Source organism: Lutjanus erythropterus, chromosome 24, assembly GCF_056507025.1.
Source record: "Lutjanus erythropterus isolate fLutEry1 chromosome 24, fLutEry1.hap2, whole genome shotgun sequence".
Classification (NCBI taxonomy): Eukaryota; Metazoa; Chordata; class Actinopteri; order Lutjaniformes; family Lutjanidae; genus Lutjanus; species Lutjanus erythropterus.
The window spans coordinates 8,114,936-8,131,634 of NC_139340.1; the positions used below are offsets into that span (position 1 = coordinate 8,114,936).

The 16,699-nt window shown below is 37.1% G+C and overlaps 2 protein-coding genes across 2 annotated transcripts; both read left to right on the forward strand.

Annotated features, from left to right (window-relative positions):
- Positions 1-1,857: 1,857 nt before the first annotated feature.
- On the forward strand, positions 1,858-8,435 carry LOC146304643 (uncharacterized). The gene is made up of 8 exons (XM_084713233.1): positions 1,858-2,225; positions 2,331-2,642; positions 3,201-3,327; positions 3,501-3,558; positions 4,477-4,537; positions 5,804-5,872; positions 5,963-6,288; positions 6,948-8,435. The coding sequence occupies exons 1-8, from the start codon at positions 2,162-2,164 to the stop codon at positions 7,131-7,133; spliced, it is 1,203 nt and encodes a 400-aa protein (XP_084569359.1). The 5' UTR covers positions 1,858-2,161; the 3' UTR covers positions 7,134-8,435.
- Positions 8,436-12,003: 3,568 nt separating this feature from the next.
- LOC146304644 (uncharacterized) lies at positions 12,004-15,053 on the forward strand. Its single transcript, XM_084713772.1, has 5 exons — positions 12,004-12,489; positions 12,686-12,991; positions 13,209-13,323; positions 13,421-13,478; positions 14,659-15,053. Exons 1-5 carry the CDS (start codon positions 12,426-12,428, stop codon positions 14,827-14,829), a joined length of 714 nt encoding a protein of 237 aa, XP_084569898.1. The 5' UTR covers positions 12,004-12,425; the 3' UTR covers positions 14,830-15,053.
- Positions 15,054-16,699: the final 1,646 nt, after the last annotated feature.

Below are 16,699 nucleotides of genomic sequence, written 5' to 3' on the forward strand. Positions count from 1 at the left end.
GTTATGTAATTCCCTTCCTTCCTGTTTTTTATCAGTAGTTAATTTTTACACTGGTCACATCGTGCTGAACACCATTTATTTATCTCTGGCAGAAGAAATGAGAACTGAAGCCTCGGCTATGACGGCTTGTCACCAGACACTACGGTGAACAGCGTCTTCTTTCTGCATATATTTAATTACGTATTTAAATAAATATACCCTTGTAAAGGGTTAAATTTGTCAGTGGTTGCTGTCTGACCATAAAAATATTGTCTGTGATAGATTGCACTGCTTCACACACACTGGTTTCATGCTTGTCTTGTGGCTGTGGTGTTGCAACGTCTGACCTATTTTCACTGTTCAGATACTTGAATGCATTGCAGCATTTTGGCCACAGTCTCGAGACTTAAAGCTGTGACCACTCTTATCATGCCCTCGACTGAGAGCTGAGTTTTGGCGTGCGTCTTTCATGCCCTGCTTTACCTGGTTCCATATCCTGTAAACCTGTGCCTATTTTAAACCGTCTGCCTCCCTGTCTCTGTTGTCGTTTCAGTTTTCTGTCAGGCACAGAAAAGATGTCTTCTTATCCTTCTTGTATAAACTGCATTACATTTTTGGGTTTGAGATCAAGTTGCAGCGAGAAAGCAAACAGAAGTTAAGTGTGCATTTAAAGTTTTGTGGCTGTTTATTGGCATAAGGTGCCAAACTTACTTTACCCAACCCCAGAGAGTCCAGCAACTTTTTAGAAACATTTTGATGCAAACCTGGTAGTGCTCTTTATCCTGAAAAACCACAGCTCCCCTGTTTACTTGTATTTGCTCACAGGCCAGTCTTGTATTTGCAAAGTAAGTAATGAATAGAGTACCATTTGATTAGATTGTGTTTCTTCTGTATTCCAGTGATGGAAGTGTCTTTGACCAGTACCTGTGTTGGTTGTCAGACTCTCACAGTGTTTTATGTATGTTTGTGGTGGCAGGTGAGAACGTCCTCTGCCCGACAACAGCAGCTGTGTAGCTGGAACTTAAGCGGAAATGATTGTGTTCCTGTGAGAAGGTAGGTCTGCATTACACGCTGTCAGCACCATCATGTTCAGGTTACTTTATTCATACCTAAAGCTACAACATTCATCTTGACACACATTTTACAAACAGCCCTTCAATAATTAGGACTTAAAAAAAGAATAATAACAATAAGAAACATTAAGATACATAGCCAATAGAATAAATAAGATAAATTGCAAATTGAATAATTAAACATTGCTTATGTATCATGCTGACATTAAATGCATCGTCTCAGGACATTTCCTTGTCATGGCTGCTGGAATTAATTTTCATCTTTGATTAAAGGACTAGTGCGCAGGTTGCAAAACGTCCACACGTCCCTTTCCAAGCATGTGGGAGGACCTGCTGTGGCCACAAACCTTGCAAAAACACTTGCCTTGTCAAGAGTCAGTATTTGGTTTTTCCATTCAGGGTTACTGTCGAAACATGAGGCAGATATAAACAGATCTTTCTAGGATAACAGAAACCCAATGATTCTTATCTTTAGCTGATTATACACTACTGATAGGAACATACTTATGAATATTATATTGCATTTCTGCTATATTCTGCAAAAAAATGACAAAAAAAACACATTGGACCTTAAATTCTGTCACCTGGGAAAATAATTTGCAGTAATATGTAATATATATTAAATTTTAGACAGTCTTCCTTCAAAACATTTGACATTGACAATTTGGCATCGAATTTTTCTGGGCGCCTGCTTCAAGAAAAACAAACAAGAATCAAAGTTGTCAGCCTGGGTAAGTTTTGCCTCCTTTACATGTTCTGTCATGATGTTGTTGTTTTTGTGTGTAGTACAAACTTTATAAAGTATGTGTACAGTTTTTTTTTCTGTAGGAAAGATGCTTTAGCCGTATCACAGCTGTAGTATCAGTCAAAATAATAGTAATGATATGATTTTTTTCAAAATCATTCGGTCCATCTTTTCCATGAAACCTGCGTTTGAGATTCCCACTCAGTGTGTGTAAACTGGAAAGTAGAAGCAGTCGTGTCAGACACTTCCTTTTTAGGACATGTCTGTCATTATCAGCTCCTACGCTAATTTTTTTTTCTTGTCCTCTCTTTAGTATAGTTTACTGGTTTCTGACAGCAGCAGTTGTTCAAACCTCTCTACTATTATGGATGAATGTAAACTGTGGTTTGCCCTGCTTGTACCTCTGCATTTGTGTTTGGACACTGAAGGTACCGTACTGAGTTTTATTACATAGACTTACTACAGTTTGGTAGAATTACAAGTTGAATTGAGTTGCAGGTTTTTTTTTCTTGACTGTGCTCGTTCTGTTGCAGAGGCTACTGTGAAAACCATCGGGAGAGAACCACATCTCACCCCGCTGTGCACCACTGCTACACTGCACATCATCACACTTATCGTGTGTAAGATCAGAACCGTGAGAAACTTGACAGACGAGTGTCACCTGCTGTATCAACACGGACAGGACTTTGTGCATGAATGTGGCGCCAGGTTCACACTTGTGACAAAGAATCAGACTGTATTTCTCCACCTGACCGGTTTAATGCCAGAGGATAGTGGGAACTACACCTGTGAGTGTTCACATGTTAATGGAACAGATACTCTCCATCTCATTATCACAGTGAAAGGTAAATTATTTTATTTTCTTGCTGCTGAGACTTTGCATTTGTCTCCTAAACTGCTGCTAAAGGACCAGTGTGTAGGATTTAGTGGGCTTGCAGATTGCAAACACCTTGCCTCGCTCTCCCCTTCCAACCAGAACCTGTGGCGGTTGCGAAACTTGCAAAAAATGCTAAAATCTGCACGTAGTGTTTGGTTTGTCAGTTCTGGGCGACTGTAGGGACATGACGGTGCAACATGGCGGCCTGTGTGGAAAAGGGCCCTGCTCCATCTGTAGATATAAACAGCTCATTCTAAGGTCACGAAAACAGAACAATTCTTATTTTCAGGTGATTATGCACTACTGATGGGAACACGCTTATGAATAATATATTGTGTCAATAAAACCCTGTACATCTCACACACTGGACCTTTAACATTATCAATAATTTCAATGTCAGTATGATGCCTTAACTCAGACCTTAAACCTGAAATACACAAAGTAATTGCTAAATATTAATGTGATCTGATTGTCAAAATTATATTTAATTGCTAAAATATTTTCTCTTTTCCCGTTAATTTTTTAGGAGATGAAGAGGACAGCACTTCTCCTATGAAAACGCTTATTTATACAGCTGTGATTGGCAGTGGTATTGGATTGATCGTCGTAACTGGAGTCATCCTTCTGCTAATCCTGAGAAAAAGTGATTGCAGGTGAAGAATTCTCTCTGAATGCTATTTATTTTAAAAAAAAATGTTAAAAATTGTTTAATTCTGTTTTTTTTTTTTTTTTGACAATTTAGTTGCTTGTGTTGTTACTTTTATGGTTGATAAAATATGGATTTAATGTTTCACTGATAAAAAAAAAAAACACCTCTTATTTTCAGAGACAGTACAAGGTCAGCACCATCAGGATTTCCTGTCTGTGAAACCCCCTGCTCTTTGGTGAGTGATGCATTCTTTAGGTATTTTACACCTTTCAATTTAGTAAGTAGCTATTTTTTTGAATGCAGTTCAATAGACATTCAGGTTTCAGACATTTAGCAGATGGATAAATGCAAGAAATATAGGAGCAGTGTGTAGGATTTAGTTGCATCTAGTGGTGAGCGTGCAAACAACTCGTTTCACTCTGTCTGTGGCTGTGAAACTCAAAAAACACCTAAGGCCCTATGTGCCTGGTCTGTCCGTTCTGGGCTACTGTAAAAACACGTTGGTGCCACCTCTGTAGTTATAAATGGCTCATTCTAAGGGAACTAAAGCACAGTGTACACTTCTTGGCAGTGACAACATTTTTCACACGTGGTCGTGTGAAAATAACGGGAAGGCGGCTTGCTTCTGCGGTGCTGAAACCAAAATGCCATCGAATCACACAGGAAATCGTGTGTTTATGCATCAGATTTCTCTTCCCACAAAAGTCAGTAGGCTTGTTTAAATAGAACCAGTCACAATATTTTTTTTCAAAGTAAAACCTATGCGTCATATGTACAATTTACTGGCAGCCATATGTTAAATGTTTTTAATGATATTTCAAGTATATACATCTCATTCATCTAACATGCGTGTTTTATGGTTTTGTTAACGTTAAGTTGAAGACTTATCTTAGCTGTTGGGCAACAGGCTGAAGAAAATTAAGTCAGTATGACTTTGCTTTCCTGACAAAAGTTAAAATGTGTCACCAGCTTGCAGCCTAATTCATTTAGCATGCTACATTAACATTTAAATGATTGTACCACGTCTTAACATTTGTAACTGCTTACATGAGAGCTTGTTTGACCTATAATAAGGGTGCTAGTAAAGCTAGTAGTTGTAGTCCATAACCTTTGCAGAGGATGCCTTATTAGACATTTTGGTATGTTTTTGTAGGGCAAAGAAGAGCCAGATAACCCCTACACAAGCCTCCAACAGCCAGCAGGTGACCTCTACCACACTTTCTCCTCACTGTATCGGGAAATGGATGGGAGAGAGGCTGATCAAAATCGTGAAATCTATGAAATGATCTGAAACAAAAGTCAATATTTTTAAACAGTTTTAAGGAATGATTCTGTGTTTTTTTAAGGTATAGTTTGTACTGTAACATTTTTGCTTTAAAATGTCTGCGTACTGTTTCCGACAATGTCCAAACAAAGAGAAATCCATAATTTATTCAAGTTAACAATGTGTTTTCTGCCAGGAAGTAGTTACTGTAACTTCAGAGAATACACGGGATATTTGAGAGTGAAGCAGGAAGTCAGGAAATGTGACCAAAAGAATCGTGAATAAAATCTTAAGACAACAAGTCTCATGATCCCACGCTGCTTTGTGACATCATTAAACTGTCTTTTGTTATTGTTGTGCATGAGAGACCCCCTGTGGCGGAAATGACAAACTGCAGATTAAAACCATTAGAGGGGTCACAAAAATCAAGTAAACACTGTAAGGTTAGTGTTTAAAAAATGCTATATCATATAATTTCTTCCAAACTTAAACTTAGATACTAATTTTAACCATTTATGATGCCCAAAACATTCATATCAGTAGAAAATTAAACATTTTAATGATCATGGATTAAACCTACATAAGTCAACAAGACTATCAGCAAGAAGATCAACTATCTCTATATAGTTATTTGTAATGTCTCCCCTCTTAAGAGATCTGTTATACCATTTTTACGCCAAAATTAGCACATATATGTGTGTTTTTTAAACGCTGGTAAAAGGCTATTGATTCCCTTCCCGCTGTCAACAGACGACTTTACTTCTCTGCTCTTGTTCAGGAAACACCCACGACTACTGCAGAGTCATTCGACCCACGAATCAATGCCAATTATTCTCCTTCCCGTCAAAGACAAAAGTCACATGTTTGTGGGGGTTTTGTCCGGTGTAAGAGGGGGTTTGGTCTTGATATTTTTGACAAATGATATGAAAGACGGTGAGGAAAGTGAGGTAAGGTGCATTCCAGCACCTAAAAGTGAGTTTGGAGAAGTTAGTTTTTACCATCGGGATTAACACTGGTGATGCTTCCTGGACAAGCTGATATTGTATTATGACTGAAAAGTAGAAGCAGTCAGATTCACTTCTGTTTTAGAACACTTCTCATCACCTTATATGAAACCTTGATAAGGTGTAACAGGGGTTATCATATACTGTCAGTGGTAAAAAGAACATTTCAATGAGCTTTGCCAGTCCTCTTGTCAGCACAGTGTTTCTTTTGGCCAGTATGGATGGATGGAAACAGTGGTTTGCTCTGCTTCTGCCACTGTGTGTGCATGCTGACAGCAAAGGTACCGTACAAAACTATATTACTTTATATTTTGTGTTATTTGTGCAGCTCATGTTGTGATAAAAAGTATTAAATTTCCTTTGGATTGCAGAGACTGTTTGGAAAACCATTAAGAGTCAACCAGACATGACTCCAGTCTGCAGGAGTGAAAACTTGGGCCTGATTGTATTTGTAACATGTAGAATCAGCACAGAGAGACACTTTGGGGAAGAGTGTCACCTGGAATACCTATATGACAAGCAATCTGACCCCAAATGTGACTCCAGGTTCACTCTAATAAACAAAAATCAGACTGTATTTATCCACCTGACCAGTTTGACACCAGTGGACAGTGGGAATTACACATGTGAGTGTTCGTATGGAAGAGGAACACATGTCACGCATCTTAATATTACTGTGGAAGGTAACTTTGTTTGCTAACGCTTCAAAGATTTACTTTGAATGAATTGCAAGATTGTTGCAAGGCCTGAATACAGATTGATTTTCTTTCAGGTGAAGATTATAGGATTACTGGCACAAAGTTCATTTATGCAGCCGTCATCAGTCTTGGTGTTGCTACTTCATCCATCATAATAGCTGTAATAATCTGTGCATATATCCTGAGAAAGAATCATCACAGGTAAAAAAATGTTTTTAACTCCTAAAATACTGTTATTATAGTGTGTTGGCAGCATGCAAATTACTTTGGTTTTAAGGGTGTCACCTGTTCTTGGTTTCTCTGACAAGTGTGTTCTTGATTTTTCACGGCATTTTTAAGAGTTGACATTTACTTTTACTTTTTTCACACCTGAACCCCGAACAGTCCCTCAGCAAATAAAGGATCTGAAGACATTTTCCATAACTGACACACAGCTAGCTACACTGCAGTTCCTTCTGTTATAGTTTCAAGATGATTAGTGTTCCCCTACTAGCGCTTAACATTTTTTTTTTTGTTTTAACAGAGAAAACACCAGATCAGAGGCATTTGAATTGAACATGTATGAAACCCCACAGGTGAGTACTGCACAGTTCTGCGTTGTTCTCCTTTTCTGTGTGTGTAATGACATGTGATGTAAGATTTTGATTTGTTTTTATAGGACCAACGCGATCCCTACGCCAGCCTTCAGCAGCCAGCCGGTGATGTCTATGAAACAATCCCTTCAAGTTTCCCTCATTATTACGCTGAGGCAGATCCTGAAAACGTCTATGCGGTGGTTAACCATGCAGCAGATGGCAAAGAGAAGGATTTCAATCCAATTAATGCAGTCTATGAAACTATATAAGCTGGAGATGATGCATAAGGCAGAGACATTTATTCTGTCCATGTATAAAATAGTTTGAAATTACCTCAGCGGATAGTTTCCTGTGAATCATTGAGTTTTTGTTACCCTGTGTCAACTGTAAAATTGTCTTGATCCTGGCATTCCTAAAGCTTATATGTCTATTCTATTCTATTGTCCATCATGTCATACGTCTTATATGACTATGAAATGCAAAATAATATTCCAAGAGTCTGCCAATGTTTGCATGTTTCTGGCTCGAGATACGGCCTCTCGTGTTTTGTGCAAGTTTTGCAGCCACAGCAGGTCCTGAGGTGAGACAGAACCTACTGTGGCTGTAAAAGTGTTTGCAGTCTGTAAGCTTAGTAAGAGGTGCAATATGGCAGCCCACGCTGTAGATGTTCTCTCGTTCTGCTCGTTCTAAGGTGACAAAAGCAGACTGATGATTCTTTTTAGGTGATAGTACATAAATGAAAACATGCTTATGAATATTATATTCCATTTTGGCCACATTCTGCCAATAAATCCCTCATTATTTGTCTCAACCCCTCTTGTCTAGCAGCAAATGCCTGCAGATGTATATTTACTTGTTGACACAGGTCCTTTACTTCTTTGGGGTGATTGTGTTTGCCTTATCATACTTGAACCACATGGCTTTTCATTTCATTGCCTAATTTTGTGGACATTCTGTATTACAGTTAAGGTCTTCGGTTTGGCTTTTTTGCTGACGGTGTCGACTGTGTCTTAACATGAAAGCAGAAGCTCCTATAGCAGCACTTCCTTTTTAGGGGACGTCACACAAGTTCACACCTATGAGAACGGAGAATTTGAGGTTTAGGTGGCTGAAGAGCAGTGCAGAGGTGTCTTTCCTTCAGTAACTCTGTATCGGACACCAGCAGCAGCAGTTGCTCTATTGTGTAGATGTCTCGATTAATATGGAAAGATCGAAACTGTGGGTGGTTCTGCTTCTGACCATAACTTTTTATATCCCCCTCAAAGGTATAGTACACTGACTACTTTTTGCAAGATGTTTTTTATGTTAAAGTTTCTGTCTTCAGTTTAAATGGAGCATGTTTTCTGTCATTTGCTCATTCTATTGCATTGATTATTTGTCATAAATATAACTGTCTGTGTTTCATGTTGAGTTTTGATTGTGACTTATTGCAGCAGCAGCTGTTGTGAATCTTGTGAAAACCATTGGGAGCGAACCAGATGTCACACCAGTCTGCACCAATGAAACACAGAATACCATCATGCTTATAGTGTGCAAGATCAGAACAGAGAGAAACAGAGGAGAAGATTGTCGCCTCTATTATTATTATCAAAAGGGCGTTGAGCATGGATGCGACTCCAGATTCACACTTGTGGCAGAGAATCAGACTTTATTTCTCCACCTGAGCAGTTTAACACCAGAGGATAGTGGCAACTACACCTGTGAGTGTTCACGTCTCGATGGAACAGATTTTCTCCATCTGAATATCACTGTGGAAGGTAAATAATTAATTTATTTTAAAACTTTTCTGTTTCACACATTGCTCGTCAGATTTCTCTCTTTACTGGCAAAGGTGGATGTTTTCCTGTTGGCTGTTAACAAAGAATATCAGTGTCAGTATGTTAACATACATACAATACAACAGTTATACAGTATTACATGCTTTTGTCAAATATCTTCTTCAGTGGTCATGTAAATACAGTGAATACCTGCTCTACTTTTCTGACAAGAATTTCTTTTTCTTTACAATGTTTAAGAGGATGAAGACACCAGCAGTCCAACAGAAATGACTTTCTTTTATGCTGTAATCTGTGTCTTTATAATCATCACTATAACCGGAGTTATCCTGGGAGTCATCTACATAAAAATGATCAGGAGGTAAGAGACTAATATCATAGGTAATAACATAAAAGCATAATAGCTTTAAAGCAACTTTATGTAAGATTTGTTATTTTTGTAATTTGCACTTTACTTTTACACCACTGATACAAATATGAACAGCTGTACCCGTGCATTTGTTGTGATTACATTACTTGCGACCAAATACCGGCGACTTGACACTTCAGTCTATGGCACTGACTAAAAGCCAGTCCAGATTCTGTCAGCCCCGTCAATGTCCTCATCTGTCTCCTTGCCACTGCTGTGATGTCGTTGTCGAGGCTTTACAAGGTGGCACCACTCCCCCGCCAGCATTCCCATCACCCCCCGGGGCCAAAAACCTCCTCCTGGCAGTCCAAAGCTCCTATGCTAACGGTGTAGACACCAACACTTCCCCTGTCACCACCAAGTCTGAGCAGAACAGCTAACTGAGCTAACTGCTGCACACCAGCTACATTTAGGAGCTGTTTGTTTCACTGTCCGAGGCGACCTTTTGCAGAAGAAGTGACACCTCCTTTGTACACGAACATGTGCAGAGCTTTATGTTAGAAATTCACGAGGTCATCAACTCTGTGTGTGAATAGAAAAGAGCAGACAAAGCAGAGTTACTTGTTGACTGGTGCGCTGTTTTGTTTATGTCACACCTCTTTGTTCTGCAACTCCCAGCATGCAGTATAAAATGACACATCGAGGCAACTTAATGCTGGTGCTGCTTGATTTTGAAGCTGATATTTTAAGGTTGAATAGTTACATAATGTTGCTTTAAATGTGCAAATTTCAGTGCTAAAAAAAATATTACGCATGGTCGAGTCAATAAATAATTAATTTGTCTGTTTATCCAGCAGAAGACAACCTGAACCTCTCGCCACTCGTCCGAACATGGTACTGAACACCAAAGTGTTGCACCTATTTTGTGTTTGCCGTTCATGACAGTTAAGTTCAGAAGAGCTACTACTGCTGCTTGATCTTTGAAAAAAAATGTTTTTCTTTTGCAGGAGCCGCAAAACAATGATCCATCCCTCACCTTCATACAGAGAGAGAATGACCTTTATTCACCTGCTGCACAATACCATTACACCAATGCATACGATTCAATTGTGTTCACCTGAGATGACACACATTTCAGGTTACCTTTGTAAAAAGTTAACCACACAATATCTAGTGTGATGCATGTTTTCCCACAGAATAGCAAGTGTAATATGTGTGTGACATAATGTGGTACTATGGCTTTACCATGTTTCACTCCTTGAGGTGCATGTAATTCTGAAACCTAATTTAGGTTTTATTGTTTTAACGTTTTAATGTCAATGTTTAAATGTTATTCTGTTTTCAAGTGTAATCTTTTAATGTTTTACATTGGTCGAATTATTCTGTCTAATTTCTAAATTAAAAATTAGGTAATAAATGAAGGTTTAAACAGTGTTGACTGTTCTTCTGATTTCAAAGTAGTTTTAAAACAAACAACCCCTTTGTGTTCCCTTAATGCAATCTACTGCTGTAAAGATTTCAGTGGAAACCTTTAAGTTGACCTCACACCTTGACTCTCCATTTCCTGTATAAATTTCCTGTCCTCACCCAGATGCCTCTGACTTTGAAGGGGTCTAACCAGATTATGTAGCCTCAGCAGATAAGCGTGCATATCCTGTTTCAGACTGCAGGTCAGGGTTACACTGTGTTACATGACAAACAAAAGTCTTTTAACATTTTGCTGCTTTACGTAAAGAATAAAATTTGCAGGTGACATTTTTTTGGAAGATAATTTGACTCCCATTTCTTAATGTAAGTGTCAGCTGATTGACAGTGAACTAGAAACATATTGCACACATACTGCATGACCACAGTGGTCTATTTTCATAAAATCAACAAACTATTAAATTTAAACCAAACAAAATTGAGCATTTATGAGCATCTAGTGAAAGTAGAAACAAACACTACTCTAAATGGCAAAGACAAAGGAACCAAGCAAAAAATATAATTGTTTTTGTAAAACTACTGTTTTTGCAAAATGCATATGATTGAAAGAGAGAGAGGCAGCATTATTTGTCTTATATATCAACAGTTTCCTATTGAAAATACATAATACTGACAGCAAAGTGGTGAAAATATTCTAAATATAGCGTACACTTAAACCCATATTGTTTTAGATGTGCCTTGTTTGTAGCAGCTGAAAGTGCACAGTGTTCTTATCATCAGCTGATTTTAAAAAAAGTGCGATCGCACCAGAGAGAAAGTGTGTTTGACTGTTGACAGATGTGACAGCTTGAGAACTTTGTTTGATCATGAAGCTTCATGTTTTGCTGTAATTCTCTGGTTTGTCAGTGAAGTGTATGAAGCCCATTATCTGTGGAAAGAAGTAGACCCTGTAAATCATTAAAATAATAATGACTTAGTATTTCAAAATATAGACTATATATATCTCAAAACTGTTTGTTTTTACAAATCAAGCCCTGATTTCTCCAGCTATGCAAAATATATGTAGAACCCAGAAAGAGGTATGCTGATTTAGAGGATTATCACAAATTTTACAACATGTAAAGCATCATTATTGAAATATAATGAACATAAGATGATATTCTTTAAGATTGATTGATTGATTGATTGAAATTCAGAAAACAACAAACTAAAAACTGATGCTTAAAAAAAAAAAAAGCTGATCTCTTGCTGCAAACAACATAACCACTAAGATTTATTTATGTATTTATTTATTATTCATAAAACATTTTATTGACAAAAACAGAAACCAAGAAGGGGATCAGAATAAAAAATGGTTATTTAGTTCATATTGTAAAAATGTTAAAAGGGTGCATAAATTCAATGTTTTGATGGCTTCCTTGTTTTTAGAATATCCAATCATTTTAATGTATTTTTAACTTTAAAGAATTATCAGTATTAGATATCACAATTAAAAGGACCAGATTGATGATATAGTATTTGATTTTATTTGTTTTAAAGGAAATATGTGAAAATAGGGAATTAAATGTACATACATCTTGCCAAAAAAAAATACAAGAGTGGGGACAAAATCAAAATAATCTAGTTCTAGTCTTGTAAATAATAACTCCACAAGATCATCTGTCTTTGCAAAATCTTAGTCTTTGATTTAAAACTGTGTTGCTTCTGACAAATTATCTTTAAATGTGAGGAGGGTTAGTTATAATGCAAAGGTTGGTCACCATCAGGAGCAAAGCTGAAGCCTAAACTGAGGCTTTGAAGTGAAACGACTATTAAAGAGACACTCAGTCTTAACTTGAAAGTGGAGGAAGTCATGCGTTGTTCGTCCCTTTTAGGAGACGTGACTATCAGTGCATACACTTATAAGGTATTTTGTGTATTTTAAGTATTTGGTAGCTAAAGAGGTGCGTCACTGCTTGTCCTCTACACTTCAGTAGGAAGCAGCAGCAGTGTTGTTCAGACTTTCTGTCATTATGGATCAGTGCAAACTCTGTTTTGTTCTGCTCCTGCCAGTGGGTTTGTGTTTGGCCTTTGAAGGTAATGTGAGCTTTTCATTGCATGCAGTTTATGCAAGTAGCCAGTTTTGCATTGTAGTAGAATCGTGTGTAGCTTGTAATAATTAAAAATTTAATTTAATTAATTTTAATTGCTTTTTGTTTTGCAATCAGAAATGAAAAATGTGACGGTAAAACAAACATTAAGTGGTTCAAAATCTCTCTCCTGTTGTTTGCAGTGACTCTTGACAAAACAGTTGGTAAAGAACCAGACGTCACAACAATATGCGCCATTGAGGAACTGAACAGCTTCTCAGTTGCATGTACCATCAGTGACAGATCAAGGGGGAAACAGTGTCGCCTGCTGTATCGTAATGACTGGGGCCTTGTGAACCAATGTGACCCCAAGTTTGAACTTAAGAATCACAATCAGACTGTGTTTCTCATCCTGACCAGTTTAACACCAGCTGATAGAGGAAACTACACCTGTGAGTGTTCACGTTCTGAGGGAACACATATTATCCATCTGAATATCACTGTGGAAGGTAAATATCTGACTTATTTTCATGCTTATATGATAAATATCAAAGTGTCTCCTGTTAACTTGAATACATACTGAATTTAAAACTTGATGCAGATGTAAAATTTAGGATTTATTCTTAATGAACAAATATTCTCTGCCGGTATCACTGTTAAATTTGATGTACTTCTGGTATTTAAGAGGTTTTGAACAATACTTCACCTCAGATTATTTAAATTCAGAGCAGCCCAGCAGCATTTCTTCTGGGATGAAGGCCTTCGTTGGGATTCTTGTGGCTGCATTCATCATTGTGCCTGGAGTTGTTGTGGGACGTATCCTTGGAAAAAAATACTTAAGGTGAATAAATATTTTTGCACTTTACACCTTGTAAAATAATTCAGTTTTTTATATTATGATACTTGGCTCACTCTAATATTATCTTTTTAATTTACAGCTACAACCTAACATCAGAAGTTCCTGGGTTATCTGTCTGTGAAGCCCCCTGCTCTTTGGTGAGACACGTATTCTTTTGTTCTCTATCTTTAACTGTATAAAGAAGCTATTTTAATGGGTGTATTCATGCATACAGCACGTTTGCATTTAAGGCATTTAGCTGAGAACGTTTTATGTTATTTTAAAAAGTAGGACAGCGCACAAACAGGAAATGATGAGAGAAATTAGAGGTAGGGGGTTCTGACATGTAAGAAATGCGACCGTATGATGCAGTATGGTAAGAGTCTTAACCACAAGGCCGCCGCAACGTTTTGACTTTGCAACTGTAAAGCAAAACAAAGCCAGCAGAGGTGTGCTGGGAGAAGAAAATACTCTAAATGGCAAAGACGAATGGCAATTTGTTTTTGTAAAACTACTGTTTTTGCAAAATGCATATGATTGAAAGAGAGAGAGAGGCAGCATTATTTGTCTTATATATCAACAGTTTCCTATTGAAAATGGTGATCTGACAGCAAAGTAAAGTGGTGAAAATATTCTAAATATAGCGTACACTTAAACCCATATTGTTTTAGATGTGCCTTGTTTGTAGCAGCTGAAAGTGCACAGTGTTCTTATCATCAGCTGATTTTAAAAAAAAGTGCGATCGCACCAGAGAGAAAGTGTGTTTGACTGTTGACAGATGTGACAGCTTGAGAACTTTCTTTGATCATGAAGCTTCCCTTTTTTATATATATCTCAAAATAATGAGAAAATATTTCAAAATCACTCTTACTTACTAAGTTATTATTTTAAGATATTAAATGATTATTTTGAGACATTAAGTCATTATTGTCAGAAAGTTTCCATTATTTTGAGATTGCAATTGTAACTTTTTTCAGTTTAAATTTTCTTTCATAACTCACAGACATCCTGAAATACACTAGTCATCTTTTCAAATGAGAAATATACATATATATATATATATTTATACATATATATATACTAATTAATAAAAAAAATATATCATTTGACCTCGCCCTTTTTAAGTGTGACCTTGCAAAACGCTGTCAAGAGCTTTACTCGACTCAGTTGCACAGGATGTTGCTGTCAACAATTCATGACCTTCATTTTTATCCTACATCAGTGCAGAGATTCGACTGACAAAAGGTGAGTTGACTCAAGGTCTTCTCAGCTGAAGGCTCAAATCGCTATTTTTCAACTTGTCAGACATGACGCAGTAAGATTCTGATGTTTCCATAGGACCACCCAGACGACTCCTACAAACACCTTCAGTATCCAGCAAATGACATCTACCAGAACGTCTCAATGCAATATGAAGAAGATGACAAGAGCTACATATCGACAGCGGATTTTGAACAGGAAACAGACGAAGAGACTGATCAAAACTGCAATATCTATGAAAACCTTTAAATAAAACAGTCAAGATAATGTGACTGTATAATATGTTGATATTCTTGCCTTATTGAGACTAAAGTTTAAAGGATTTCCTTACACCTCGTGTTTGCACTGCCTGTTTAAAGGACTTGTGAGCTTTTTTTTTTTATGAACAAAAGATGCAAATGTTATTTTGATACCAGCTGTGAGGTCCAACAATGACAGGTAGAGGTCACCAAAAATCAAACAACACAAGAAAGTAAGAGTAATTTAAAGAATAACATCCCAGCAGACGTCCTGTTTACCACATACTGTGTTAAAACAAGTGGAGAGCAGCAAAGACAAGATTTTAATGTTTGAAGTGACCCTTTTAATTTTCTAACATGCTTTTATTATACCAGACCTTTGTTATTTTAATAATAATACCACAAACTAAACAGAGACAGTGTGGGTCTTCTCATAGTTGTTTGTTCTTGTATGTTATGTTATGTTAGTAATGACTTACTGTATATATTCTCATAATTAAACTGCAAAGGCTCATTATCTGCACATTGATGGGAGGAGATACTGTATTGGAAATGCTTCATTATTCTGTAAAATTCACACGAGCAAAATATTTTTCCTCTGTGTACGGCTCAAAAACCTACTGCTACTGTGTGTTATGATATATTATGTGATATGTACTCTGTGCTTGCTTCACCAGAACCAAATTACAGAAGTGATGCGTAGTCAGAAAAAGTAATAAAAGATAACATACCTGAAGCATTTTGTCAAATGCTGCTGCACCATAGAAATATTACAGCAGGTCGTAAACAGTTTCCAGTTATTGCACAGCTGTTGACAGATGTGAGGTTGTCCTGCAGACAGTTTGGTTTTATGAACATTATTTTTACAATTCAAGCACGAGCCTCCATATATGTGCTGAGCACAAAAGCAAACAGTTAAACATTTTACATGGCGTAGTACTCCTCCAGATTGAGTTTAAAGCATGTGTTTCAAGCTTAAAGAAGAGTCTGAAGTGATGCTTTCTTTTTGTTTTGTTTTTAATTTGATATGTTTAGGAGTTATGTGAAGTAATTATGCTTCAGTTTCTGTGGAAAGCACTCAGATAGTTTGCTTTAACCAAAAAAAGTTAACATTAATGTTACATCTTCTGCAGAACACACCAATTTTCTGTTATTAAAAGTCCACAAACAGATGATGAAAGTTAAGTCTTTGAATCTGACATCTATTCTTTATTGTGATTTTGCTTCAAGGTAACAACAAAGAATCAAACCCTCAGCCAGGTTGAGTTGAATTTGTGCTGTAAGGTTGGTAGCAGAGACACTATCAGAAATGATGCTTAAGTGTCTTGACTTCAAAGTAGAAGCAGTCATGTCTTGTACTTCCTTTCTAGAGCACTTCTTAGCTGTTGTGCTGCAAAGATATTTTCGGTCGTCTGAGGTCAATGCTTGTCCGCCCCCTGCAGTATATTTACCGACAGTAACACTGTTACTCAGACATCTCTACCGTTATGGATCAGTTGAAACTGTCATGTCCTGCTCTGACTCCTGTGTTTTTCTTTTGACTCTGAAGGTGCTGTACATTACAGACAGTTTATACAAGTCAGTCAGTCTGAATAACAAGTAGCCTTTAATAAATTACATTTTACATCTTGATGGAACATATATTCTGTCTGAATATCACTGTACGGGGTATTTGGTTGTTTATTTTGTAGCATTTGTGATTTAAACGTGATGCATTTCTCTCAAACTTTTACTTAATTCACAAACATGAAGAATTTCAGTGACAATACATTGTCTACACTCATGAGTGCAATTCTAAAAACATCTGGACGCTGTGTAAAATGTGAAACAAAACAATGCAATGATTTGCAAATACTTTTCCACCTATACATGAATATAGT

What these genes read in the sequence shown, in the direction of transcription:
- LOC146304643 (XM_084713233.1), top strand. Translation starts at nt 2,162, where the DNA reads ATGGATGAATGTAAACTGTGGTTTGCCCTGCTTGTACCTCTGCATTTG. An exon ending in TTTGTGTTTGGACACTGAAG is followed by an intron (nt 2,226 to 2,330) that starts GTACCGTACTGA and finishes GTTCTGTTGCAG; the next exon opens with AGGCTACTGTGAAAACCATC. An exon ending in CTGAGAAAAAGTGATTGCAG is followed by an intron (nt 3,328 to 3,500) that starts GTGAAGAATTCT and finishes TCTTATTTTCAG; the next exon opens with AGACAGTACAAGGTCAGCAC.
- LOC146304644 (XM_084713772.1), top strand. Translation starts at nt 12,426, where the DNA reads ATGGATCAGTGCAAACTCTGTTTTGTTCTGCTCCTGCCAGTGGGTTTG. An exon ending in TTTGTGTTTGGCCTTTGAAG is followed by an intron (nt 12,490 to 12,685) that starts GTAATGTGAGCT and finishes TGTTGTTTGCAG; the next exon opens with TGACTCTTGACAAAACAGTT. An exon ending in GTGAAGCCCCCTGCTCTTTG is followed by an intron (nt 13,479 to 14,658) that starts GTGAGACACGTA and finishes ATGTTTCCATAG; the next exon opens with GACCACCCAGACGACTCCTA.